We start from the raw sequence: 26,325 nt of genomic DNA, 5'->3' as shown, positions 1-26,325 counted from the left end.
CGCCTATCGAAGTGTCCACCGACGTTGCGGGGGCGTTTTGCGTGCGGATGCCCAGTCTGCTGTGCACTGCGTGAAAAGCACCAGAGAGTGGTCCCTCAATGGTGGAGCAGCGGTCTCCCATGGAGAACAACACATCCTGCAGCACCGCCGCCACCCTCTCTCTCTCCCGCTCGCCGCTCTCCGCACACAAGATGAGAGCCTGTATATCTTCCGCGAGCTGGGTTTCATCTAGCGACTCGGACCGCAGCTGTCGCTCGACAGACTCGACCAGGGCGGTCACAGCCGGCACACCGGCGGCCGGGCTGGGCGACGACCTTGACTCCCGCGGCGTGGACGCAGTCACGGCCGTGGCGCTGTTGACATTGCCGTGGGCAGCAGGGCTGGCAAATTGAGGGATCGTCGGCCACCCGAGGAAGTGCGCCACAACGGGTTGCCGCTGCCCGACCGGCGCGAAGCCGTTCAAGGCGGCGGCGGCGGCGATCGCCCTCTCTTTGGAACCAAAGACGGCGACACCGCTGTGGTGCGGCGTGCCCTCCACCGAGACAGACCTTGGCAGCAGCTCTGAGTGCAGGGCCTCCAACCGGCAGAGCATCTCGTTGAGCGACTCGGTGGTCGTGCTGGGATCGAGATTGTGAAGACCCACCAGGTATACTTGCTGGTTTGCGTACTTCTGCAAGAAGTACTGGTCAATGGAGTCGTACCCAGCAGCAGAGGTGGTTCCGCCGACCACCGCCGGCGTCGCCGTGCCGGTGGATACGATGGGATTCATTCCGGCAAAGAGGCTCGGCATAGCCACGACGCTCGCAGGGAAAACGTCACGCGAGTTTGACGCATCCCTGTGGCGAGGTGGCGGCACTGTGCGGCGGTTGGGTGGCGTACTGGCTGCCATGGCAGAAGACAGTGCGTCGCCTCGCTGCTGCTCACCGCTATCCGTGTGGGGGGGCTGCGAAGAGGCAGATGGCGACGTCGCCTGCTGATCGGGGCCGCAGTAGCGCACGACGAGCCGCTGATCCTGTCCATCAGGTACGAAGTCATTCATTTTCTCGATGCCGACCATCGCAAACTCCTTACTCTTGCAGAAGACCACCCCAGCGCGTTGACGCACAGCGCGAAATGCCCTGGAGAGTCGTGCCGGCATCACGGACGGATCCAACACCTCCGCCGCGGATGCCCCTGTGATGAAAAATATTTTGTACAGCCTCGCATTGGTGGTGCGCGGGTGCAGGCGAAACACAGAAAGCATGTGAAGCCCTTCTTCCCTGCATTTGCGGTCGTAAAGGTTGTGTATGTACGCCTCCGTCAGACGCACTAGCTGCTCATTGTCCATCACATCGCTGCCGGCAGAGGCGGGGGAGGGAGTGAAAGGCAGGCCGCGGCTGTGCGAAACGCCGTTGTTGCTGATCGCCGAGCGCGCTGAAAAGTCCGTCATCGCTGCCGGGGACCACTGCTGGTGCAGCGGTGCAGTAGCCGTAGCAGTAGCAGGGGTGGCGGCGGCGGCGGCGTTCAAAACATAGAGAGTGTCGGCAAAGTCTGGGCTGAAGCGGAACTCCTGCGCGTCCGGGTTCAGAGGCATGGTGGAGCCCGTCGTGGCAGGTGTACTGGGTTTTGCGAAGGTCGCGTCATTGCTGGATGTCACCACAAAAGATGAAAAACGTGTTGTGGTGGCGGCCATACCGGCTGCGCCACAGCGCGGTTCTTCGTGCGAGGACTCCATTTGCCTTGCCGTGACCGGAAATATGTAAAAGTGCGCAGATTGCTGTGGCGCCGCTGGTATTGGGGGGAGACGGACGGGGGAGGGGAGGGGGGGGGGGGCGAGAACAAACAAAGGGGAGAAGCAAAACAAGGATTTCTACAGCCGCTGTTGTGAGCGCGCACACACACACAATGTGAGAGAGAGACGACACGACACGACACGACAAAAAAGAAAATGTGCAGTCGCCCCTCCTTCTTTTTGCTTCTTGTAACCTCAAAAATCGCCACCACGAGATCGATGGCCGACAACACCGGAAAAGTAAATAAAGCCAAACACCTAAAGATATATAAAAAGGGGGCAGAAAAGAAAAACGTGAAGCAGAAGCACGCCCTGGGGGAGGGGAGGGGGAGGGGGAATGAAAACAGCGATGACGACAGGGTCTGGACCGTCAGACACCTCACAGCTCTCCGACGCTCTATTGTGTGTGTGTGTGTGCAAGGAAGACTAATGGGAAGCAGGGGGATGATGCACGTGGCTAAAATATACGCACGTGTGTATACGCATGGATCCGTGTGTGTGTGTGTGTATGTATATCCTGGGATGCGGTGCTGTATCTCTCTCTCTTTAACCCCTAACTGCGTGCGTGCAAAGTCCAGTGAAGGGGGAGGGAGGGGGAGGGAGGGAGGGGAGGGGGGAAGGGGGTGCGGTCTAACTATGAAAAAACGAAAAAAAAACCACCACCAGCTGCACACAAGAGAATGGAATGAAAATGTACAAAAAAGGGGGACAAAAAACGCACTCCAGGGAATCGCTCAGGTTCAGGCTGAAAAGCCTTTTTGGGGGACTGTAGAGGAGAAGGCGAGGGGGGCAGTGCGGGGGGATGGGGGGACACTCCGCGTCTACGCCGCCGTCACACGTTGCGTGCAGCCTCTCTCCTTATCGCAGAAAGTATGAAAATAAGCAGACACAAGACACGAACGCGCGCAAAGACCGATTGTACCCAGCGAACGACAGGTTCAAGGAAGAGAGGGGGTGAGATGAGGCTGCACCTGTGTGTGTGTGTGTGTGTGTGTGTGTGTCGGTTAGGATTGGGAGCTGTCGACACTGACACACACGTGGGGGTAAAAGGAAAAATAAGGCAGTACAAAGGGAGCCAAAATACAATAAAGAACAAGAACAAAACAAATAACTCTGCGACACACGCGCTCACGCGAGTCTCTCTCTCGTTGTTTATTTTTAGGTGTCCTGCTTTGTTTGTTTGTTGCTTGGGGGGAGGGGGGTCGTGAGGGAGGAAGAGGGGGAGGGGGAGTGATATCTTGTTTTGGAATGTGCGCTTTACGTGGGATGTGTCTGTACAACACAGCCTCGTCCCTCAAGTCCGTGTGTGTGTGTGTGTGCAGTGTACGTGTGCGGTGTGTGTATGGAGTTTGTGCGTGACCTTCGTCTTAATGGAACCGGAAGGAGGGAGGAGGGGGCCTTGAGCGTGGAGAGAGTAAAACTCGATGCGCAAAAGTGTGAATGAAGGACAGAGAAGATCACCAGAGCGATTTGGGGAAGGGAAGGTGATGATATCCGTGTGTGCGTGCGTGTGCGTGTGCGTGTATGTGGAGTGTGTGGGAGGAAAGAGGGAAGAGCAGAGGAGCAGAGAGGACGCACGCACACCCAGGATGGAGGGGGCGCGGATCTTTCTGTGTATCAACAACAAACAAACAAACCAGAAAAAAGTGAACGAGTACAAAAGCAATAAAGATGTGAGTTAGGTGGGAAGGAGAGGGGGTAAGGGGGAAAAAACGGCGACGCGGTGATGGGGTGAGAGTGCAACGGTCACGTAAGTCGGGACCGGGGGGAGGGAGGGGGAAAGAAAGAGGTGAAAACCTCCAAGCGAAGAAATCAATAAAAAATGATTGGGCGCCTGTGCATGCGTTGCTGAGAGAGTGGGGTGTATATTTAAAAGGGGGTGAGATGTGTGATTCCGTGTGGATGTGGGGTGTCGGAGTGAACATCGATCAACAGACATGCAAGACGGGGGGAGGAGAGGGGGGGGGGATGATGAGATAGGAGGCCTCAATAGTGTGTGCGTGCGTCTATCTATGTGTCCGACACCTCCCAAGCCCAGGAGGGGATGGTCATGAAGTGGGCGAGGAAAGATGTATACACGCGCAAATGGCGCAGCAGAGGCGCATGGTCAAACCACACGTTCGGTGTGGCATGCCCCCCCCCCCCAATAAAAAAAATGGTATACATATATTTGCGTATTTGCGCCTTTCGCGGCATGCGTCTGTTCCAATCCCTCCCCGACACCCAATACAGCCCTTCTTGGGGAGGAGATGAGAGGAGGCAAGCAGTGCCTGGCGCGGCCGTGGAGGGGATATATATATATATATATGTGTGTGTGTGTTTTGGTGCTGCTCTATCGAAGAAGAGGGGTTACAGAATTCATGAGGGGGAAAAAGAAAACTTTATTTCTCGTGTCAACACTTCCTCACGTCCTCTATAAAGCAAACGTGTGCAGGTGTGTGTGTGTGTGTGTGTGTATGTGTGTTGCCTGCAGACGCATACACGTACTCACTCATATTTTTATTGATCCAAAGGCATTCTCAGTTCAGGACACTACAACTACACGCACTGGAGGGAGTGGGGTGGGTGACTGTGACTGCATCATACCCCACACACACATGCACACACACGTGTACAGAAAATCAAAGAGATGGGTACACCAGCGAAGATGGGGGGATTGTTGGAAAGAAATAAGCGGACATACGTATAACGGGGCAGACACACGCGAAAAGAAAGGGAAGAGAGCGAAAGTGTGTGATCGGGAGAAACATGATGTGCAGAAACAACCTCGTATGATCAGCCACACATACACACACACACACACATTATATATATACATATATATATCACGTACACACACAGAGATTTTTGAAAAGAGACGGAATCGGGGGGTCCCCCTTGTCGAGATGCGCGCCGCCGTGATATGCGTGGTGGTGGTGGTGACGTTGGGCTGGCGTCGGTGCGTGTCCTTGAAAGCTATCGACGACAATACAAAAAAAACAAAATGGAAGAGGAGGGGGTGGGGGGGGGAAGCGAACCAACAAAAAATCAAAGTCAATACAAAAAGCACCACCGCAGTGACGCATCACATGCACGCACAGGAGTGCTATATATATATATACACATATGTACATATATATATATATATGTGCGTGCTTATATGAATACATAAATATTTCCTAATATAGTCACAGCCACACCCACTGTCCACCTGCCATGACGGTAATATCACCATACCCACACAGTGGGGTAAGCCGGCCCTAGCTCTCCGCCATTCCAATGCCGTCGTCGTCGTCCTCGTACAACGGGGAGCCTGCGGCAAGGCTACTGAGATCTCCCTGTAGGTCGCCACTATCGGAGGCAGAGTGGTGGTGGCGGCCAACGTCGGCGCAGTCCACCAAAGGCAACGTGTCCGTAGAAATGAACTTTGAGAGGGGAAACCCGCTCGGCGAGTGCACGGCGCACGTCGGTGGGGGGGCGGCAATACCGAAGGCGCCACCACCCCGGTCAGCGTCGGCGCCGCTCCTGTTCTGCGGAGTGGGAGCGACGATCTCTGGGCTGTCGTACAGCAGCTCCCTCAACGTCGCCGTGTAGTCCAACGTAGAGATGATGATGCTCTGGTGGTTGGGGGATGACGCAGACACCTGCACTTGCGGCTGCTGCTGAGCCTCCTCTCCATCTTTGTGGAGTGACTGTAACGCCTCGGCAACCTCCTCAGCTGTGATCTCCAAGTAGGTGCCGACGGTGCGATGTGGCTCAATGATCCCGAAAAGACTCGGCTTCGTTGGAGTGGCGTCGAGGGGATGTTGATCGTAAATAGGGTTCCGGGCCTGATTGGCGCGTGTGTAACGAAGCTGGTTGAGCTCGGTGTCGTCAAAGCTGAGCGTGTCATGGACACGCAAGAAGTCGAAGGCGCTCGGTTTGTGCACCTCGTTTCGGAAAAAATCGATCATCGCCCTTGCGCCACTGCTCTCTGCAAACTCTACAAAGCCAAAGCATAGCTGGCTGAACCTGAGGTTGTGCACCGCCAGCGCCTCCGCCGAGCCACCGCGTGTGGTCTCCTTGTCATCGTGGCAAAGGCGGACTTTTCGGAAGTCCCCAAAGTGCTGCAGAAGACGCCGCGCCTTGCCAGCGCTGAGGCAGGAGGGCAGCTTCGTGATGTACACAGTCCCCTCAAGCATCTTGGACTCGGACCGCTCAGCGAAAGGGGCAGAAGCGGTGCTGGTGCCGCCCGGAGAAACGGCACCAGCCGCCGTGGCGGGGGCAAAAGCAAGCGTAGGTAGCGTCGGCGTTTCGAGCAGCGTGGAAGCGTGCGATTCAACCGGCGTGGTCGGAACTCCGGGCAGCGGTGCCAACGAAGAAAGTCGAAAGCTCGAGTTGGAGTGTCCGTTCGGGTACGGCGGTGTGATCACAGCAGAGTGTTGCGTTCTGCTGACCGACATGCCAGCGGATTCCATGTCCGCTGATAACTGGGAGGTGCCCCGAGTGTAGTTGCTAGCCGCGCTAGCCAGCATCACCTGCGGTGTCCTGAAGCACTCCTTTTTGGTCACCGGGGTGCTCTGCCTCACCTGCAAGTTGCTAGGAGTGTTGAAGGACCTCAAGATAGGACGCGGCGTCGGTCGAGCACTGGGGGTCACGAGGTGCGACTCCTTCGCAGAAGCGCTGGTGCCGTGGCTGCACTGGCCCCTCGAAAAGGTCGCCCTGTTGGCCGCCTCTACAGGCACATTTGGCGCGCTGTTGCGCGGGGTGCAGGCACCGCCCTCTTGCTCTCCAGCAGCAGCGGAGAGCACGACGGCTGCGGCGCCGAGCGAACCTGCCGCTGGACATCGGATGTCCATGTCGACACCGCGGAACGTGCGCGTGAAGCGCTCGTACTCGTCGCGTGAGGGGTCCTGTGCATAGGTGCGGGGGTCAAGGGAGCTCCACACCCTCACCATCTCATGCAGTGCGTCTATCAGCGTGAACCATGGCCAATGCTCTTTTCCTTCGACGAGGCTTGACGGAGCATCCGGCCTTCGGCACCGAAACTCCTTCGCATTCAAGAGCTCCTTCTCGTACCTCCGGAAGAGCAATGTGGCGAAGCGCAGTGGCGTCTTGGGCATGTATGTATACCGATAAAGATATGCGCACTGCCGGGCAGCGACGATGCGGGTCTCACGGTCTGCCTTCTCGTTGTCCACGAGCACCATCAGCGCGTGACCAATCAGCCTGAAAAAATCTTCGCCCTTGCGAGCGCCTATCGAAGTGTCCACCGACGTTGCGGGGGCGTTTTGCGTGCGGATGCCCAGTCTGCTGTGCACTGCGTGAAAAGCACCAGAGAGTGGCCCCTCAATGGTGGAGCAGCGGTCTCCCATGGACAACAACACACCCTGCAGCACCGCCGCCACCCTCTCTCTCTCCCGCTCGCCGCTCTCCGCACACAAGATGAGAGCCTGTATATCTTCCGCGAGCTGGGTTTCATCTAGCGACTCGGACCGCAGCTGTCGCTCGACAGACTCGACCAGGGCGGTCACAGCCGGCACACCGGCGGCCGGGCTGGGCGACGACCTTGACTCCCGCGGCGTGGACGCAGTCACGGCCGTGGCGCTGTTGACATTGCCGTGGGCAGCAGGGCTGGCAAATTGAGGGATCGTCGGCCACCCGAGGAAGTGCGCCACAACGGGTTGCCGCTGCCCGACCGGCGCGAAGCCGTTCAAGGCGGCGGCGGCGGCGATCGCCCTCTCTTTGGAACCAAAGACGGCGACACCGCTGTGGTGCGGCGTGCCCTCCACCGAGACAGACCTTGGCAGCAGCTCTGAGTGCAGGGCCTCCAACCGGCAGAGCATCTCGTTGAGCGACTCGGTGGTCGTGCTGGGATCGAGATTGTGAAGACCCACCAGGTATACTTGCTGGTTTGCGTACTTCTGCAAGAAGTACTGGTCAATGGAGTCGTACCCAGCAGCAGAGGTGGTTCCGCCGACCACCGCCGGCGTCGCCGTGCCGGTGGATACGATGGGATTCATTCCGGCAAAGAGGCTCGGCATAGCCACGACGCTCGCAGGGAAAACGTCACGCGAGTTTGACGCATCCCTGTGGCGAGGTGGCGGCACTGTGCGGCGGTTGGGTGGCGTACTGGCTGCCATGGCAGAAGACAGTGCGTCGCCTCGCTGCTGCTCACCGCTATCCGTGTGGGGGGGCTGCGAAGAGGCAGATGGCGACGTCGCCTGCTGATCGGGGCCGCAGTAGCGCACGACGAGCCGCTGATCCTGTCCATCAGGTACGAAGTCATTCATTTTCTCGATGCCGACCATCGCAAACTCCTTACTCTTGCAGAAGACCACCCCAGCGCGTTGACGCACAGCGCGAAATGCCCTGGAGAGTCGTGCCGGCATCACGGACGGATCCAACACCTCCGCCGCGGATGCCCCTGTGATGAAAAATATTTTGTACAGCCTCGCATTGGTGGTGCGCGGGTGCAGGCGAAACACAGAAAGCATGTGAAGCCCTTCTTCCCTGCATTTGCGGTCGTAAAGGTTGTGTATGTACGCCTCCGTCAGACGCACTAGCTGCTCATTGTCCATCACATCGCTGCCGGCAGAGGCGGGGGAGGGAGTGAAAGGCAGGCCGCGGCTGTGCGAAACGCCGTTGTTGCTGATCGCCGAGCGCGCTGAAAAGTCCGTCATCGCTGCCGGGGACCACTGCTGGTGCAGCGGTGCAGTAGCCGTAGCAGTAGCAGGGGTGGCGGCGGCGGCGGCGTTCAAAACATAGAGAGTGTCGGCAAAGTCTGGGCTGAAGCGGAACTCCTGCGCGTCCGGGTTCAGAGGCATGGTGGAGCCCGTCGTGGCAGGTGTACTGGGTTTTGCGAAGGTCGCGTCATTGCTGGATGTCACCACAAAAGATGAAAAACGTGTTGTGGTGGCGGCCATACCGGCTGCGCCACAGCGCGGTTCTTCGTGCGAGGACTCCATTTGCCTTGCCGTGACCGGAAATATGTAAAAGTGCGCAGATTGCTGTGGCGCCGCTGGTATTGGGGGAGACGGACGGGGAGGGGGGGGGGGCGAGAACAAACAAAGGGGAGAAGCAAAACAAGGATTTCTACAGCCGCTGTTGTGAGCGCGCACACACACACAATGTGAGAGAGAGACGACACGACACGACACGACACGACAAAAAAGAAAATGTGCAGTCGCCCCTCCTTCTTTTTGCTTCTTGTAACCTCAAAAATCGCCACCACGAGATCGATGGCCGACAACACCGGAAAAGTAAATAAAGCCAAACACCTAAAGATATATAAAAAGGGGGCAGAAAAGAAAAACGTGAAGCAGAAGCACGCCCTGGGGGAGGGGAGGGGGGGAGGGGGAATGAAAACAGCGATGACGACAGGGTCTGGACCGTCAGACACCTCACAGCTCTCCGACGCTCTATTGTGTGTGTGTGTGTGCAAGGAAGACTAATGGGAAGCAGGGGGATGATGCACGTGGCTAAAATATACGCACGTGTGTATACGCATGGATCCGTGTGTGTGTGTGTGTATGTATATCCTGGGATGCGGTGCTGTATCTCTCTCTCTTTAACCCCTAACTGCGTGCGTGCAAAGTCCAGTGAAGGGGGAGGGAGGGGAGGGAGGGAGGGGAGGGGGAGGGGGTGCGGTCTAACTATGAAAAAACGAAAAAAAAACCACCACCAGCTGCACACAAGAGAATGGAATGAAAATGTACAAAAAAGGGGGACAAAAAACGCACTCCAGGGAATCGCTCAGGTTCAGGCTGAAAAGCCTTTTTGGGGGACTGTAGAGGAGAAGGCGAGGGGGGCAGTGGGGGGGAGGGGGGACACTCCGCGTCTACGCCGCCGTCACACGTTGCGTGCAGCCTCTCTCCTTATCGCAGAAAGTATGAAAATAAGCAGACACAAGACACGAACGCGCGCAAAGACCGATTGTACCCAGCGAACGACAGGTTCAAGGAAGAGAGGGGGTGAGATGAGGCTGCACCTGTGTGTGTGTGTGTGTGTGTGTGTGTGTGTGTCGGTTAGGATTGGGAGCTGTCGACACTGACACACACGTGGGGGTAAAAGGAAAAATAAGGCAGTACAAAGGGAGCCAAAATACAATAAAGAACAAGAACAAAACAAATAACTCTGCGACACACGCGCTCACGCGAGTCTCTCTCTCGTTGTTTATTTTTAGGTGTCCTGCTTTGTTTGTTTGTTTGTTGTTTGGGGAGAGGGGGGGGGTCGTGAGGGAGGAAGAGGGGGAGGGGGGGTAATATCTTGTTTTGGAATGTGCGCTTTACGTGGGATGTGTCTGTACAACACAGCCTCGTCCCTCAAGTCCGTGTGTGTGTGTGCAGTGTACGTGTGCGGTGTGTGTATGGAGTTTGTGCGTGACCTTCGTCTTAATGGAACCGGAAGGAGGGAGGAGGGGGCCTTGAGCGTGGAGAGAGTAAAACTCGATGCGCAAAAGTGTGAATGAAGGACAGAGAAGATCACCAGAGCGATTTGGGGAAGGGAAGGTGATGATATCCGTGTGTGCGTGCGTGTGCGTGTATGTGGAGTGTGTGGGAGGAAAGAGGGAAGAGCAGAGGAGCAGAGAGGACGCACGCACACCCAGGATGGAGGGGGCGCGGATCTTTCTGTGTATCAACAACAAACAAACAAACCAGAAAAAAGTGAACGAGTACAAAAGCAATAAAGATGTGAGTTAGGTGGGAAGGAGAGGGGGAAGGGGGAAAAAACGGCGACGCGGTGATGGGGTGAGAGTGCAACGGTCACGTAAGTCGGGACCGGGGGGAGGGGGAAAGAAAGAGGTGAAAACCTCCAAGCGAAGAAATCAATAAAAAATGATTGGGCGCCTGTGCATGCGTTGCTGAGAGAGTGGGGTGTATATTTAAAAGGGGGTGAGATGTGTGATTCCGTGTGGATGTGGGGTGTCGGAGTGAACATCGATCAACAGACATGCAAGACGGGGGGAGGAGAGGGGGGGGGGATGATGAGATAGGAGGCCTCAATAGTGTGTGCGTGCGTCTATGTATGTGTCCGACACTTCCCAAGCCCAGGAGGGGATGGCCGGTGTATACGCGCCGGTACTACCTTAGCAGCAACGGAGACACAACAACATACACATAAGCAAGTGGATCTACAGTACGTCCACGCAGTGAGATAGGAGAGTAACCCACACACATCGCCTTTTGTTGTAAGCCCCACAGACAGACAGACACAGACAGACGCACACGAGTCTCATTCAGCCCCGGCCCGCCTCACTATTGTGATCCAAACGCAGAGATCAGTGGAGGGGGGGGTTGTGAGGCTTCTCCGACTGTCACGCCGAGAGTGTGTGCACGAGTGCTGTGTCATCGACACGCGCTCGCGCAATCGAGATCACACGAGTGTGGGCATTGTGGTATGTGACTCGCGTCCACACACACCCACACACACCCACACATACACACAACTACTTCATCTTTTATTGGTTTGTTTCCTCGTTTTTCCTCTCATCACTCCATTGGCGGTGTGCACCTGAACGTATACTCACCACCCAGCACTCAAGCATTTCGTGTTGCGCTTCATCTCTCTCCCCCAGACAGGACATATCAACACACACACACACACACGCATGCATGCATGCACACCCACACACACACTGGAGGTGAGATGTTAGAGGGTGGGGACAGAGGAGAGAAGAGGGAGGGAAGGGGAGAGGGGAGAGGGGAGGGGAGGGGAGGGGAAAAAGCGGGGGCAGGGAACAGAAAGAAGGCAGGCACCGTGTCCTCTTCCTCCCGTCCAGGTCGCGGAGGGGGGGGGAGGAAGGAATGAGAAGGTTCTCGTTTCAGAAGAGGCCATAGGCACTTCTGATAGAACAACCCCCCCCATCCCCCCGCGTATGCCACACTATGTCACATCACATTGTGTGCGTGCATGCGTGCGCATCTTTCTCTGCTTACCACTGGTGAGTACCAGCAACAGCCGTCGCACTGGTGTCCACTCCCGCCTATTCACCACAAGCCCCCCCCACTGAGCGCCCCCCTCCCCCCCCCCACACACACACACATCACGCGCGCCAGCGTACAGGACTTAGAGAACTAGAACAAAAAAAGAAAAAGAAGGACAGTCGTTGAAGCACCTATTTCGCTTCGGTATCTCTATACATCAACATTCAATCAAACGACACACACATACAGACGTGCACGTGGACACCCCGCCTTGTAGTAGTAGTAGTAGTAGTAGTAGCTCTCCGCGCCTCAGCCTGTGGCGGAGTTCTGTGTCATGAAGCGATCGTAGAAGTCGTCATCCTCCTCCTCCGAGTCGATACCGTCGCCGCCTGCCGCCGACCCGGAGACGCCGGCGCCTTGTTTCGCGTTGACTTTCATCATGAGGTATACGTGGTAGTGCCCGGTAGGGCTGGCCGTTGAGGAGCTCAACAAGGGTTTCTCCAAGACTTTATGCTCCACATCAAAGCAAAGCCTCCTACGGCGGAAGTGGTCCATCCGCGTCTCGGGTGATCCGTACGAGACGACGATGAAGCGCCCACCGCGCTTCAGCAGGCTCGACATGTTCTTGTTGAAGACGTAGAGGTTATGAAAGGAGTTTGAACCGCCAAGGATGCTATCTACGAGTCCCTTGTCCACAATGAAATCGTAGAGGTGGTCGTTAGGGCACAGCTCCAGCACCAGTTTTTCTATCGGGGTGGTGAGCAGATCAGCGCAGATCCACTCCATCTCGTTCATCTCCGAGTAGCGGCGCTGCATCTGACTGATCACAGTCGGTGACACGTCCACGTTGGTAATCTTCTTGATGTTGAGCTGCTCATACATGTTGGCAGAGAGACGGCTGTTGCCACAGCCCACCACCAGCACACGAATCTGCTCCGCCGGTTGCAACAAAGGGCGTAGGATAGACTGTAGGTTGTCGTACGTGACGAACCAATCGAAGGTGGTATCACTGCTGCGGTACCGATCCTCCCAGTACTCGGGGTTGGCATACTTGGACATGCCGCCTTACACCCCCCGGCGTGTACGTGTACGTGTAGGTGTGTGTGTGTGTGTGTGATACGGAGGGTGCGGGACTTTTATCCTGCTCTGTCGCTGGGTGTGGCCACACATGCAAAATAAAACACAGACACGCGCACGTAATGAAAGAGAGAGAGAAAGAGAGGGAGGGATGTTTAGATGAAGGCAGGAGAAAAGGGGGGAGAGAGGTGTTGGTGTTGGTGGTGGTGGTGGTAGTGGTGTAAAAGAGTATACGCATTGGCACAACAGCGCAATGCGCAGTAACCCGGAGCGCTTGATGCCACCATCGCCTAGCACGCACATGGTTGCTCCTCCTCTTCCACACACACACACACACACACACACACACATAAATAATAATAATAATGAATGGTCACAAGAAATTCACATGTTACCATTTACAAATATGATAAAGTGAAAAAAGATATACACCTGACACAAGCGCACCCAAATCTATGATACACACACACACACAATACAATACATCTGCTTCTATGTTTTAGAAAGAAAGAATTACAGGTGCGCTGTGTGTCTGTGCATGTGTGTCTTTTTTTGTAAGAGACAACGGTGTGGGTTGGGGAGGGGGGGGCGATATGTCTGTCGTCAACAGGGGTCCAATCACGCGGCACCTCGTGTGCATGCGCCCTCTGCGACCCTCTCCCTATCTGCTTCACTAGCTTCGACACACACACACACACACACACAGACACAGAGAGAGACACACGGTATTTTCTATCGAGGGAAAAAAGAACGCTCAAGTAATATATATATATATGTGGTTTATGTATATATATGCAACGCAAGTCTGTAGTTGGGAAAGCTAAGCCATGGAGAGAGAAGGCACTCGCGATCATTGATCAGTTGGAGGAAGAAGGGGGGCGGGGATGAGAGAGCCAACAGTACCAGTGGCCGCGGCAACAGCGGCACTGACAACATCAGCATTCGTAGTAATGGCAGTGGGGGGAATGACACTGGAAGCGAGAAGACTGTCGAGCAGCGGGACGGTTTACGGGGAGAGAGAGAGAGACATGAGTGTGTGCAAACATACGCACATACAACGCCATACACAAAGAACTGGTGCAGCAGCTTCACTCCGGTCACATCGTTCAACTCTACAGCCACTCCTCAAGCTGCAGCCAAGAGACGCAGAGCCGACTCGTTGAGGGTTACCTGCAGCCCATGAGATCCCGACAGCTGCTGTGCGCCAATGTACTGTTTAGAGGCGAGTGTGAGCACGTCCACAAACGTGCGCGCAGCATCTCGACGACGCAGGCCACTGCAGACATCCCGTAACGCGCAGCTCGCACCAACAAGAGAGGCGGGGGACTCTGTGCGAGGACGTTTGCGGCCATGCGCGGCACGTAGCGAGAGTGCTGCTCGAATGCGTTCCAGCGTCTGATGAGCACTGGTCGACACCCCAGCAGTCGTCGTTGAGTCATCGACGCCGTCCCCATCGTCTCGGCTGCGCTTGCGATGCTGTTGCGCCTCCCCCTCCACCTCCTCCTCCGGCAGCGACATGACATTGCTGACCACACCTGCCGCAGCAACATGCGCATCCTCCGCCTCGAGGGCGCCAATTCCACCTGCAAGGTCTTCGCTACGCCGTGCGGTCAACGCCTGCGCCGCTGTAGCAGCGGCCTCCTCGACGCTCTGCTGCAGCGCCGTGGCAAAGGCGATGCGAAGTGCGGGGTTCAACACGCCCGAGAACGGTGCCGCGTCTATCGCGGGGTTGGTGGCAGTCGTGTTCGCCAGGTTTGAGGACTTGGTCACGGTGTAGCGGTCTGCTTCCTCTTGTGCGTCATAGGGGCCGCGGCGAGGCTCATTGTTGAGAATGTCGCTTCGGTCCGCCATGCACTTCTCAAAGGCTTCGCGGGAGAGTGTCGTCGAGGCGAGGTCGCAGACGTTTACGGGGCGCACTTTTCGACATGGCCGTGCCCGCTGCGCCGTAACTGCCTCTTCACCTACGCCCATCATGTCTGGCAACAGAAACGGATCGGCCGGCATCATACCTGATAGCACCTGCCCCTCCAGAGCCGGGAAGCCCGGCGGCAGCTCATCAGGGAGTGGGACACCAATATCGAGCTCATCGCCGACAGCGGGAAACGCCACACCGCCGCCATCAACGGCGGCGCTACCACGACCCTTCTCCATGCTTGAAAGGCTCGACTTGCTTTTACTGGTGCTGGCGCTGCCGCTGATGCGCTCCCCGAATGCCATCAAGTCCGCCCGCATCTTAGCGATCTCATCGTAGTCCTGCTGCTGGCCGGCGTGAAACTCGTCGCCTGCCGCCTGTGATGCCGGCTGCACTGTATACCACGCCGACGTCAGAAGGGCATCCTCCTTATCCGTGTTGTCAGGGCCTTCAATGCGGTGGTCGTTGCCCAGGAGATCAGCGATGGCGCTAAAACGACCTTCACCGAGGGCCTTGGCAGCATCTGCCACAGCGCCATGCTTCGCCGCGATGTCGGCGTTCCATTCAAACGTCACGGCCTCGACATCGCTGCCCTTCACTGGCACCACAACGCCATCAATGGACGTGGTTCGGTGCTGACCGGCGAGACTAGCCTTGCTACCCTTCGTCGCGAGCGTCGTCACACGCAGAAAGAGAGTTGCCTCCGTCGCCTCCTTAAGCAAATGCTTCACCTTCAGCGCGTATATACGAACGACACCAACGAGTAACTCAACAGACGTACGCAGGGCAATCGGGACGACAGGTCGGATGATATGCAAGATAGTCTGGCTGAGGTCGACCACTTTCACCTCATGACGCGTGAGTCGCTTGTCCCAGTGAGCAGCGAGCCAAATTTTCGCGAGAGGCCCCTTCTTGGTGAGCACATAGGTAGAGAAGAACATCGACGACCAACGCACTCGTCTGATTGTGGAAAGAATACGAGCAAAAAAATCAAAAAAAAAGCGCGAGATGATGCGGATCTATCGGTATACCTGTGTGTATGGAATGTATATGTCTCTCTCTCTCTGTTTCTGTCTGTATGTCTGTCTATGTGTATGCGTCTGTCTGTGTGCGAGACAGTCGATAGTCAGGGTCCCTGTGTGTGTGTATTGTGTGTTTGTCTCGGAGGGAGGAGGGCGAGATGTGTGCAGGGGAGGGTGGATGTTGCGCGACTAGGCCGGATGACGTTCGAGGAAGAGAACGAGAGAGTGTGTGAAGCTTTTAGCGTTACCCTGGACGTGAAGAGTCAGCGCTTTGGAGACCGAGCGCGCCCCCCCCCCCCGCCCGCCGCCCGCAGAACTCCCCCTTTCCTAAGCTGAGGAGCAAACCTCCCATTCCGCTACGATCGCGGGGGTCTCGCTCATCTCTTTCCATTCAATGAATCCTTTTTTGTTGTTGGATGTTGGCTTCAAGCGCACAAACACGCGCACGCGCCTGCGTGCGCGCAGACTTCGCGAGGTGATATTGATCGTTCTCTCGGGTTCAAGTGTTTCTTTCATTTTTTTTTCTCCTGTACATTGTGTGGGTTTTTTTTTTCGGAGGGGGAGAGAGAGGGGCACATCAACGCGTGCCTCCATTGTTGCTACTGCTGCTGTACATCCATCACCATCGAACGCTTATTGTCACACCCAACACGACATCCATCCATATCATCTACAATGTCAGGCAATCACACCCACCAAGAAGAGAAACATTTTTTTTAAGGGGGGGGGTGTCACCGACAAACGGAGCTCGTGTAACGCTGAGAATTGCTGTGCTATGTATACATATGCCAACCTTCACACACACACACACACACACACACACAAATGATCGTGGAGCAGCAGGGAGAAAATATGAGTCTGTATCTTTTTTTGGGGGGGGGAGCAGGAGGTAAGTACGCGCCTGTATATATATGTGTGTGTGTGTTGCGAGCCTTTGAAGTTGACACTGCTTCAGCCTCCCCCGCCTCCCTCTCCCAGCGGGCTTTATTCCTCCTCCTCCCCCTCCTCCAATTCTCTCTCGTCGCGGCGGACCTTCGCATCGTAGAGAGGCTGTAGCTCCGGCCGCGGCTCCAATATCGGCGGTGGCGGCGTCGGTGGTCGCTGCGGAACAACAGTGCCGCTGGGCAGCATCTGTGTCGCGCGGCGCTGCTGCACATTGGTGGCCGCCATCACCGTCATGGCATCGGTGGAGGTGGCAGTCACGTCAGAGAGCGGAACCGCCATGTACTGCGTAGACCCCTCCGGTGATTCAGCGAACAGCTGCTGCAGCTTGCGCTCTAGTTGCGCAATCGCCTCCGGGTACACCTCCTGGGCATACATCCACACAGACTCCTCAGCGTTGCCCTCCACAGGGTTGCATCGCAGTGGAGGCAACAAGAGAGCCATGAACTCCGTCGAGGTGAGCTTCAGGCGGAGTGCTGGCCCAACAGTTTCGACGACATCTCCGTCCACAGACGTGTCCTCGCTGATGCGCACTGCCGGCAGACGGCTTTGTTGGTGGTTCTCGTCGGGGCTGGCGCCCTGGAGAGACTTCTCCAAGATCACGACCGGCTGCGTGCCCGGCGCCTCCAGCAGGATCATCAGGCGCGTGACAGATGGCTTCAGCGTCAACGACTCCGACGGTAGGCGTATGCGCTTGCCGGCCCTGTCGACAAGGACAGGGAGGATGGTCACCTCGGCGATTACGTCGAAGTCGGCGGCATCATAGCGCATAGACTGCACCTCCACCGCCTTTAGCTCTACCCCGCTAGCCACCATGTCCTTTTCCATGGACTCCAGGGAAGCCACCCATCGCAACAGTGGGGGATAGTTGGCGACCTTGATGAGGTCCGCCATGGTGCGGCCGGTGCACTGCGCGCCGAACTCTATTGGCACTCGCACCGAGCCACTGGGCTGCGGCGGAACCACCAGATCCATGTGCGGGATCATACGAGACGTTCCCTTGAGCATGCTGGGGAGCCATTCCTTTCCATCCGCCGAGTAAGTGCCCTCTTGCTGGAAAGCGCCCGCCTTGAGGCCGCAGCGGTGGACATACACGCCGGAGCCGACGGGCACATTATTTTCGAAGTTGCCGATGTAACGCACCGTGCCAGACGCGAGGCGCCACTCGCCCGAGACGAACTGGCCATGGTGGAACGTGCCCATAAAGGAAGAGCCGTCCATCAGGAAGTAGGTGCCGCTGCCGTGTTTCTCGTCCTTCACCCAGGAGCCATCGTAGCTGCTGCCGTCGGCGTAAACGTAGCGACCCTTGCCGCTGCGCTTGCCGTGGACCCATCGTCCAAGGTAGCGAGACCCGTCGGGGTAAACCATACGGCCGTAGCCGTGGCGCTTGTTGCGGAACCACTCGCCGCAGTACAGCGCAAAGCTCTTGGACCACCAGTAAACACCGCGGCCGTCGCGCTGGTTCTCCTTGTACTCACCCGTGTAGCAGTCACCAGAAGGGAAAAGCGTCTGGCCCAGGCCCTGTTTGGTGCCATCCGGCAGACGCGGTCCCACGTACACACCGAGCTCGCCAATGCGCTTCACCACCCCGACACCACCATCACCCCAGTCACCGTGGTAGTCCTCCAGCGTATCGTACACGAGCTCCTCCGGCATCGGCTCCACCTCCTCCTCCTCCTCGAACTCATCCTCCTCATCGACGTCGTCTTTGTTAGCCATGGCACGCTCCGCCAGGATCTTCGCCTTCTCGTTCTCGCGCTGCTTCTGCCGCTCTGCCACCTCGGCGCTAGTGGGCAGCTCCGGCCGCATCTCCACCCATCGGTCGTACACCACAACGTCGACCGAATCGGAATCGAAAGCAAAGGCAGCGCGCTTCATTCGCTTTACGAGATACTCGACGAGCATGAAGTGATTGTTCAGCGTCGCCCACTGCAACAGCGTCTGCCCTGTCACTGGGTCCTTTTCCAGGAGGATTCCCTGCACCTCCTCCTCCTCCTCCTCCTCCAGGTCGTTGAGGAAACGAATCAGCTGGCCAAGCCGTGGGGCGGACCGTTTCAGCTTCACGTAGTCCGCAGGGCGGGCCCCCTGGGCTGTTGTTTTGCTGTGGGCCACATCCACATCGTCCCCCTCGTCCTCCTCGTCCTCGCTGCTGTCGGCGCGGTTGTGAGTAGGGTGAATGAACTGCCATATCGGGGGCAGCGCCACCGCCACATCGCTTCCATCTTCGGACATTCACGTTTCCTTTGTTGTTGTTGGTTTGTCAGTGTGTGCGTGTCCGTGTGTCTGGCCCTTTCTCTCTCTCTCTGTCTCTGTCTCACAACGCAAATCAAGCGCGCAACCTGTGAAGAGAGTGTGTGTGCGTGTGTGTGCGCGCGCGTGTGTGCTGCTACACCTGCTGATCTCGAACGGAACCGAGAGAAAAGATACGCACTCGAATCAAGAAATGAAGGAGAGGAATCTTTTAAAGATCATGACGTAATACGGAGAAGGGGGAGGGGGGTTGTATAAAGACAGAGAGAGCGGTGGGAGCTACAGTCGAATCACATCATTCATCGTCGTCGTCACCTCGGGTAAACATGAAAAAAGATATATACACATATATACACATATAGATTAGGGGGAAGCAGTCGAGCAAGAGGGGAAGGGTGCGGGGAGGGCAGAGATCACCACGCGTGTAGGGAAACCAGAGCAAAGAGGAGGGCGTAGCCTCGGAGGCAAGAGCCATACACACACACACACACTTGTGTGTATATGTGTCAATACGCGCGCAGAGACTTCCACCGAGAGTGGACACCCCCACGCGGTTCCTTTTTTCCCGGCTTGCTTGCGTTGTATGAACTATCAGGAGCTATTTTTTTTTATCATTGCTGTTTGATGAATTCCCTGGCATGAAGAAAGAAGAAGTGGGGGAGGGGCAGTGGTGCAGCGAGAAAAGAAGACATGAGACAGAGGCACACATGAGTAATATACACAAGCGTATGCCCAAGGAACTCCTTTCATCCAAGACTCCACCCACACCATCACCGCCTCCTCACCCACAGTCACACACACACACACACACTTGGAAAGGTGGGGAGAGGAGGGCACATGTGCACATGGCATACAAGCAGTTGGATGTGAAGAAATGTCGATAACATAGTGAAAAAGCTCTGTGTGTGTGTGTATGTAAAGACGGCAGTCAAGATGTGTCTGTGTCGATGTATACATATGTGGGTGTGGTCTACGGCGAAAAAAAAAGGGGGAGGGGAGGGGAAGGGGAGGGGGGCACAGGACTAAGCGAGCATGAAAAGGATAAAATATATAAAACTACCACTCATAAGAAGTGTACACAGAGGAGTGGAGGGGGAGGGACGCAGCGCTTCATACTGAATGGGAGGGGGGGGATAGATAATGCGAGAAAGAGCGGAGAAGAGCCATCTCGTGAACCCTTGCGTCAACCTCTCACCCCGCCCCCACCATCACCAACACCATCGAAGAAGAAGGGAACAGTCAAAGTTAGAGCAATCTCATAGTTCACCTATACGTACCCGATTTGTGCACATTCCCCTCCCCCCCCCTTCGGATGTGCCGAGCGGCCTCAACCACTGCCGAGCCGCTGGAAATAGGGGGGGGAGGTGAGGAAGAGGAAGGGGAAGAAGAAGGGGAAGAGGAAGGGGAAGGGAAGAAAAACGGCCACAGAGGATAATTGGGGGAAAAAGACACCAAGGGGGAAGAGAAGAAAAAAAGGAGAAAGGAATGCCCCGCCTCTCCTGTAAAGTCGCCTTGAATATGTTTGCACACCTGTACATGTCCCTCCTCCTCCCCCCCCCCGCTGGCTTTGGCCTCTTCCTCCTTTCGCTCAACGTGGGAGGAATGCACATACGCCTAATGCGAAGAGGAAGATGAAGGGAGGGGAGGGAAAAAAGAGAAAAAATGAATAAATGAGAAACAAAAATAAACACACACACATACACACGTATGTGTATATATATATATATATACATATACATATACATATGTGTACATATAGACAGACACACATAGACAGTGTGTACACGCCCCCGCTTATGTGGTGTCTGAGTCCGGGCTTGCTGGGATCTGCCGAGAGAAGTGGAGCCGCTCGCGCTTGTCCGCCTCGAAGTCGAAGTGCTCTAGCGGGATCGTCTTGGAATACCCCATTGCCCTCGCGTCCAACCCCAGTTCCCGCAGCTCGAACCTCAGCACATCATGGACATCCACGTGAGTGAACGTTTCCTTGTCGGCTTCGTGAAATACACTCCGGAGCGGGCGGCGCTTGCGATCTTTGACAGGCCGGTGGCCGGTGCTGGCGGATAAACCGAAGTGATAGCGAGGTGGCAGTTGGACTGGGTACACCTCACCGCACATGGTCTCCGTGTACGTGCGCACCACCTCCACCTCGCCCGCTGCCTTGCCATTGTCATGCACCACCGACACCTCGCGCTTCGCAACGTCCTCACGGCGGATAATCACGGTGAGCTTCATCTTGTAATAGCGCACAACCAGCTCCAGCGGCTCCTCAGCGGCGGTGGCGGCCTTGGTCACTTCGTCCATCAAATGCGCCTTGGGGTCATACGGCTTCGTGCCCTTCTGGCGAAAGTCGTATGTGCAACGCAAGACATCGGGCGACTGGCGGAAATCGTCGCGCGTCGGATCAAAGTTGTTCACCACGGCAGCCCCCGAGCCGGCGGTGTGGTTCGGCAAGTTCAGCAGTAGGTAGATGCTGGCGGTGTGGTGGTGATGCTGCACGGCATCGCCTTGCTGCTGGTGCACCTGCAGGTGCATCTTTTCGTCTCCCACAGAGTCGAGAATGAGGCCGAAGCCTTTGTTGAAATCTGAGAACTTCACACCCATGATGCGGGGCTCCCTGTCCGACGCGTCGATAGAAGTGCCACGCTTAAAAAGTCGTTTGAATAACTCCTCGCGCCTTCTCCTCTTTGCAACACGGCGCTCCCTCGCTCGCTGCCTCTCCTCCTTCTCCTGCTTCGTCAGATCCTCCTCATCAACCTCACCGCCGTCGTCGTCGTCGTCGTCATCGCCGCCGTTGAGCAGGAAGTCGGCCACGCGCCAAGGATTCTCGGTGTCTAGCATCTCGTCTCGTAGCTCGGGAGAGATGGACTTGGAGTATTTGGCGACGTGCTGATGATCGTCGCCGATTGGCTGATCCAGGCACCAAAAAGCCATACCGTCACCGCCTTGGTAGCCGGTGGAGTTGCCGCTCATTTCAGCTGCCGGCGGCGGAGGCCGGATGGAGAACCGTATGCGAGCCTCCCAATTGTCGTGATCGAGTGGTGCCGTATTGAAGGCAAACCCATGGTCATCCAGATCATTCGTGGTGAGGCGAAGAAAGCGTTCATTTGCGACCGCCGACCCCCCGATCATGTAGTGCGGCACGCCTTCCTCCCACCAGTCGCTCACTAGCGGCTCTTGAAAGCTGTGCTCGTGCAACAGCGGCCCGCGCATCACACCAGGCGGCAGATCATCGCTCACCCGGGCCGCAGCTGCGTTACCAGCGTACGCGCACCTACACAAGAAAAGTGTTAGAAACATCACTGCCAGCCTCACCGCCTCCATCGCCGTGTCAGTGACTCCTTCTTGTGGTGGTGGTGGTGGTGGTGGATGTGGCTGGCTTGATGCAGCTGCGTAAAAAGTGACAAGAAAAATGTTCTTTTGCTATGAAACCGCCGTTGCGACGCAGTATTTGAGAGTACAACATATGAAAACAAATGTTATCATCCAAAAAAAGGGGGTACTAGACACAAAAATGAGAGGAAGGATGAGGGGAGGGAGGGGGGGGTAGCCAGAGGAGGCTGTGCGGTGAAGCGAGAGGCTCAATGGGGTTGGACAAGCCGGACAAGCACAGAATAACGCATAGCCCCCAAAAAAAGCGCATAATTTTTTCTTTTCTCGACGAATCATCACATCCCTGCACGAGTACTGCATATGTTCAAACACCCGTTTCCATAATAAGCTACAGGTAAAAATAAGGGTTCACAAGGAGTGAAAAGCATCCAGGCCTACTAGAGCATGGCAGGAGGGGCAGGGAGAGCGGGTGGGGGTGAGGGTGAGGGAAGAGAGGAAGGGTGAAAAGAGCTCGAGACGCAGGAGTCGAGGGAATTTCTCTTTTGTTTCTTTTTGCTTTTCAAGCATTCACACCCCCACACCCCTTTAGTGTGCCCTTTGCTCCCCTTGTAGTTATTATTATTTTTTCCGCGCCCTCTTTTTTTTTTTTGCTTGGTGTGGTGTGGTTTTGCGTGCACCTGTACTTCTCGGGTGAGAAAGCAAAGGGCCAGGGACCTATGGAGCCGCAACTCATCGGGTAGATAAACTGACCTCCTGCTGCTCATGGGGAATTTCCAGGTACTCCCTCGTGCGCATTTCGGACAAACGCGAAACGCAGCGGTCCATCTGGAACGCACTATCATCGGCACTCATTAACCTCTTTCCACTCTCACGCTCAAACTCGGAAAGCCCTTCGAACTGGTGATCGTCGCCTTCGATTTGGTTAGTGCTCTGTACTTTTGAAGCCTGCAGTTGCAGCGGTTCAACCGCCGCGTAAATCATAACCTTGCACTTGTGCTCGTACAGGGTGTCAATGAGCAGTAAAAAACGGTTTTTCACATCGGTGTTCTCGTACGGAAACTGGGGTACACCGTTGATGAAGATTGTGTGAAATGTTCGGGCAATCACCTCGTAGTCTGCCGTAGACTTTTCCACACCGCATAATTCAAAAAAGTCGAAGTAGCACACACCCCCACACGCCCGCGGCACCACAACGTCACGGCCGAAGACCTCGAGCTTCCGCTCTGTGGTAGGCATCGCCTTGCACATCTCAAGGAACAGTTTTTCGAACTTGGCCGTGTTCTCGCTGTTCATTGGGGTTAGATAGGTATCCGCCTGATGGCCAAGCAGCCGATGATCAACGTTGCTCTTCATATGATGAGTTATACAGTGCCTCTGCACCAAGTCAATGAAGGGAAGAAACCCTCCCCGGTTCAGGCCATCCTTGTATAAGTCTTCCAGCGGCCGGTTTGAAGTAAAAATGACCGTGAGGCCGATCTTGTAAAACGAACGGAAAAGGCGCGCGAGAACCATTGCATGCGCAACATCAGAGACGGCCACCTCGTCAAAGCAGAGAAGCTCAACATCGCCGATCATTCGCTGAGCCACTTCGTCGAAAAGATTAATCTCCGCATCCGGGGTTCGGCGACGATCGTCGCTTGTGTTGTAGCTCATCATATTTTTCCGGTTCGCGGGATCTTGCAGCTCCTCTTTCGACTTGCAGCGGATCGAATTTGCAGTCTTCTGCGTATCCAGCATAAATTGATGAAAGTGAAGGCGCCGTTTTCGAATGTTGGTGGGCACATTGTCGTAAAGGAGGTCCATCAGCATGGTTTTGCCGCACCCCACACCGCCCCACACGTACAACCCTTTCACATGCGACAAGGGATGGCACACCGCCTTGTCGTCGCTGCTGAGGGCCTGCTGGATTTTCTTTTCTTGCTCACGGCGAAGAAAAAAAGAGGGGATGATTCCTAGACGATTCGGAGGACGAAGTTCCACTGGTCGCCTCGGTGCAACGATATGTTTACTATCTTTTGAGTACTTCACTAAATCATCGTAAAAACGGTCAAACACAGGCAGGGCGCTAACCTGATTCTGATCGTTTGAGATATCACCCTTCAAGACAAGCTGCCGGTAAGCCTCAGAAGGTCGAAGAGAGAGCAGAAATGAAGCTCGCCGAAACATGGTGCCGGCGGGACTAGACGATAAAAAAAAATGCTAGAAAAACGATGCTCGACGTACACACACACCTCACGAATAAAAATCCAAAGAGATGTGCGCTGCAATTGTGAGTACTTTTTGAATGCAGAACACGATAAAAGGAAATGCGTTGATGGAAAACTAATGGAAACAGAAAAGATCAAATGAAATTCCGTGAATAAAAAAAAGAAACAGTTTTCTGTGTGTGTGCCTTCGGACAAACCAGGTAGACCGCCGCCAGCGCAAATGCCAGCGCATAGCCAAAGCTATAATTCACGCTCCCCTTCTAAAACACAACGACACACAAATATCCTTTTCGTTTCCACAGTGGAAAACAAGTTATTAGCAACTAGATGGAAGCACTCAAGGCTTCGATACGGGATCTATGTTCATTTGGGGTATTTTTCCTGTTATCCAATTTATGGCTTCAGCTCTATGCCGTCCGGCCTGCTGCCGGCCTATCTCATGGTGTCAAACAATGCTTCATTCGCGTTACGCCAATGCCGGCTCGGTCACCTGAGCACGGCCCCCACCCCGAACAACACTCACCCCAACTGCGCAGGAGTGGGGCTTTTGGCTGCCCCCATTACGCTAGTCGAAGCGCGGTGCAGCTCTCCCAGTGGCTCGGGCACTCCCCCCCCCTCCCCCGTCCGCAGGCAGTGAGAGGGTCGAGTAGGATGCGTTTCTCTTGTGCTGACACTTTTTCTATCATAGGGATGGTGCAGACATGTGCTCACACTGTAACAGGTGGCTACAACGGTGCACCGTCCAGGACTTGACCCGCCGACATCCGTAGCGGTTAACCACTCTAAACTCCCCCACGTCGTAGGTGCGCATCTCACCCTCATCAGGACCAAAAGCAGCTTGGTATTGAGAGGGGGGTCAGCGTTGCGTGCATTCTCTGCTAAACGGGTAATAAACCAGTGATACCGCGCGCAGATGCTTTCCTTCATAACGGACCATGAGGAGAAAGTCTTGAAGACACTACGGCCTCAAGTCCACTCGGCGCTATCTATGAGGACTGAATCGTTGCTGTCAAACATGCTCGTCCACGCTGTAGGCTGCATAGTCGACGGCAACCCGGCGTGCGGCTTTAAGAAAAACATCTCGCGTAACTTCAGCCATATTCTCTCTTTCGTACATGTCAAGGATCATGGATAGCGGAAGTTCAGCGTTCAAAGTGGAAACACTGATTTCTGATGGGTCTGATATGGCTGGCACCTTATCACCATTCTCCGTAAACAATTTAATGCCCTCCAATGTGGCTTGATATCGACGATGTTCGATCCATGCTCGGCGCGCGTACGACTGAAGAAAGCAGCGATTGTAGTGCTCCTGAAAGCACTTCGCCATCCACGAGCCATCAGCAGTCAAACGCTCTTCGTAGTAGCTCTGTCGTTCACTATGAAACTTTTCTGTGTCCGCTCGAATCTTTGCCGCATGGCGAACTGCTCGGGCCTCAAGGAGTTCCTCATAAAAACTTTTGCGTTTTTTGGTAAAGTAATGCACCTCATCTTGTACGACCTTTTCGTAGAAGCAGGTTCGCTGCACCACGTAGCTGCGGATATCCTGATCAGAAAGATCGTTCCCAATTCCAGCAGAATCGCCAAAGTCGCGTAAGGTATCATCAACTTCCATCTCCTGTATTATATCTATCACGTTCATATTCAAGTGCTTTGTTGTGACCTCGCCATCGGAGCCTCGGTCGTTACCTTTCTTCACACACGCTCGGTATGCCAGGAGTGCATTATGATATTTCTCCACATCCGCGTGCAGGCGCCCCTCATACTCCCCTTCCCTGGCCTTTGTGAACTGGATCACATCGTTATTTAGCTCATTCTTGTACTTCTCAGTTTCCAGGCGCTGTATCTCATCGTGAACTTCCCTTTGCTCGCGCCGAAATTCTTCCGTTTCCTCGCTGAGGCGCTGGGTGTAATGTATGCGACGCTTCACAAC

General features: G+C 55.5%; 6 protein-coding genes across 6 annotated transcripts; all 6 read right to left on the bottom strand.

The window, feature by feature from the left end:
- Positions 1-5,010: 5,010 nt before the first annotated feature.
- On the bottom strand, positions 5,011-8,697 carry JKF63_07438 (uncharacterized protein; the record flags this gene model as incomplete). Its single annotated transcript, XM_067903376.1, has 2 exons — positions 5,011-8,433; positions 8,464-8,697. The coding sequence occupies 2 exons, from the start codon at positions 8,695-8,697 to the stop codon at positions 5,011-5,013; spliced, it is 3,657 nt and encodes a 1,218-aa protein (XP_067759686.1).
- Positions 8,698-11,964: 3,267 nt separating this feature from the next.
- On the bottom strand, positions 11,965-12,714 carry JKF63_07437 (uncharacterized protein; the record flags this gene model as incomplete). Its single annotated transcript, XM_067903375.1, has 1 exon — positions 11,965-12,714. One exon carries the CDS (start codon positions 12,712-12,714, stop codon positions 11,965-11,967), a length of 750 nt encoding a protein of 249 aa, XP_067759685.1.
- Positions 12,715-13,857: 1,143 nt separating this feature from the next.
- JKF63_07436 (uncharacterized protein) lies at positions 13,858-15,585 on the bottom strand (the record flags this gene model as incomplete). Its single annotated transcript, XM_067903374.1, has 1 exon — positions 13,858-15,585. The coding sequence occupies one exon, from the start codon at positions 15,583-15,585 to the stop codon at positions 13,858-13,860; it is 1,728 nt and encodes a 575-aa protein (XP_067759684.1).
- A 1,065-nt stretch (positions 15,586-16,650) lies between these two features.
- Positions 16,651-18,840, bottom strand: JKF63_07435 (uncharacterized protein; the record flags this gene model as incomplete). The annotated part of the gene is made up of 1 exon (XM_067903373.1): positions 16,651-18,840. The coding sequence occupies one exon, from the start codon at positions 18,838-18,840 to the stop codon at positions 16,651-16,653; it is 2,190 nt and encodes a 729-aa protein (XP_067759683.1).
- A 1,812-nt stretch (positions 18,841-20,652) lies between these two features.
- On the bottom strand, positions 20,653-22,179 carry JKF63_07434 (uncharacterized protein; the record flags this gene model as incomplete). The annotated part of the gene is made up of 1 exon (XM_067903372.1): positions 20,653-22,179. The coding sequence occupies one exon, from the start codon at positions 22,177-22,179 to the stop codon at positions 20,653-20,655; it is 1,527 nt and encodes a 508-aa protein (XP_067759682.1).
- A 738-nt stretch (positions 22,180-22,917) lies between these two features.
- On the bottom strand, positions 22,918-24,354 carry JKF63_07433 (uncharacterized protein; the record flags this gene model as incomplete). Its single annotated transcript, XM_067903371.1, has 1 exon — positions 22,918-24,354. The coding sequence occupies one exon, from the start codon at positions 24,352-24,354 to the stop codon at positions 22,918-22,920; it is 1,437 nt and encodes a 478-aa protein (XP_067759681.1).
- Between the last annotated feature and the right edge of the window lie 1,971 nt (positions 24,355-26,325).

This window comes from Porcisia hertigi, chromosome 5 (genome assembly GCF_017918235.1).
Source record: "Porcisia hertigi strain C119 chromosome 5, whole genome shotgun sequence".
Taxonomy (NCBI): domain Eukaryota; phylum Euglenozoa; class Kinetoplastea; order Trypanosomatida; family Trypanosomatidae; genus Porcisia; species Porcisia hertigi.
The sequence above is the reverse complement of the archived record's forward strand: the minus strand, read 5'-3'. Positions and strand labels throughout refer to the sequence as shown.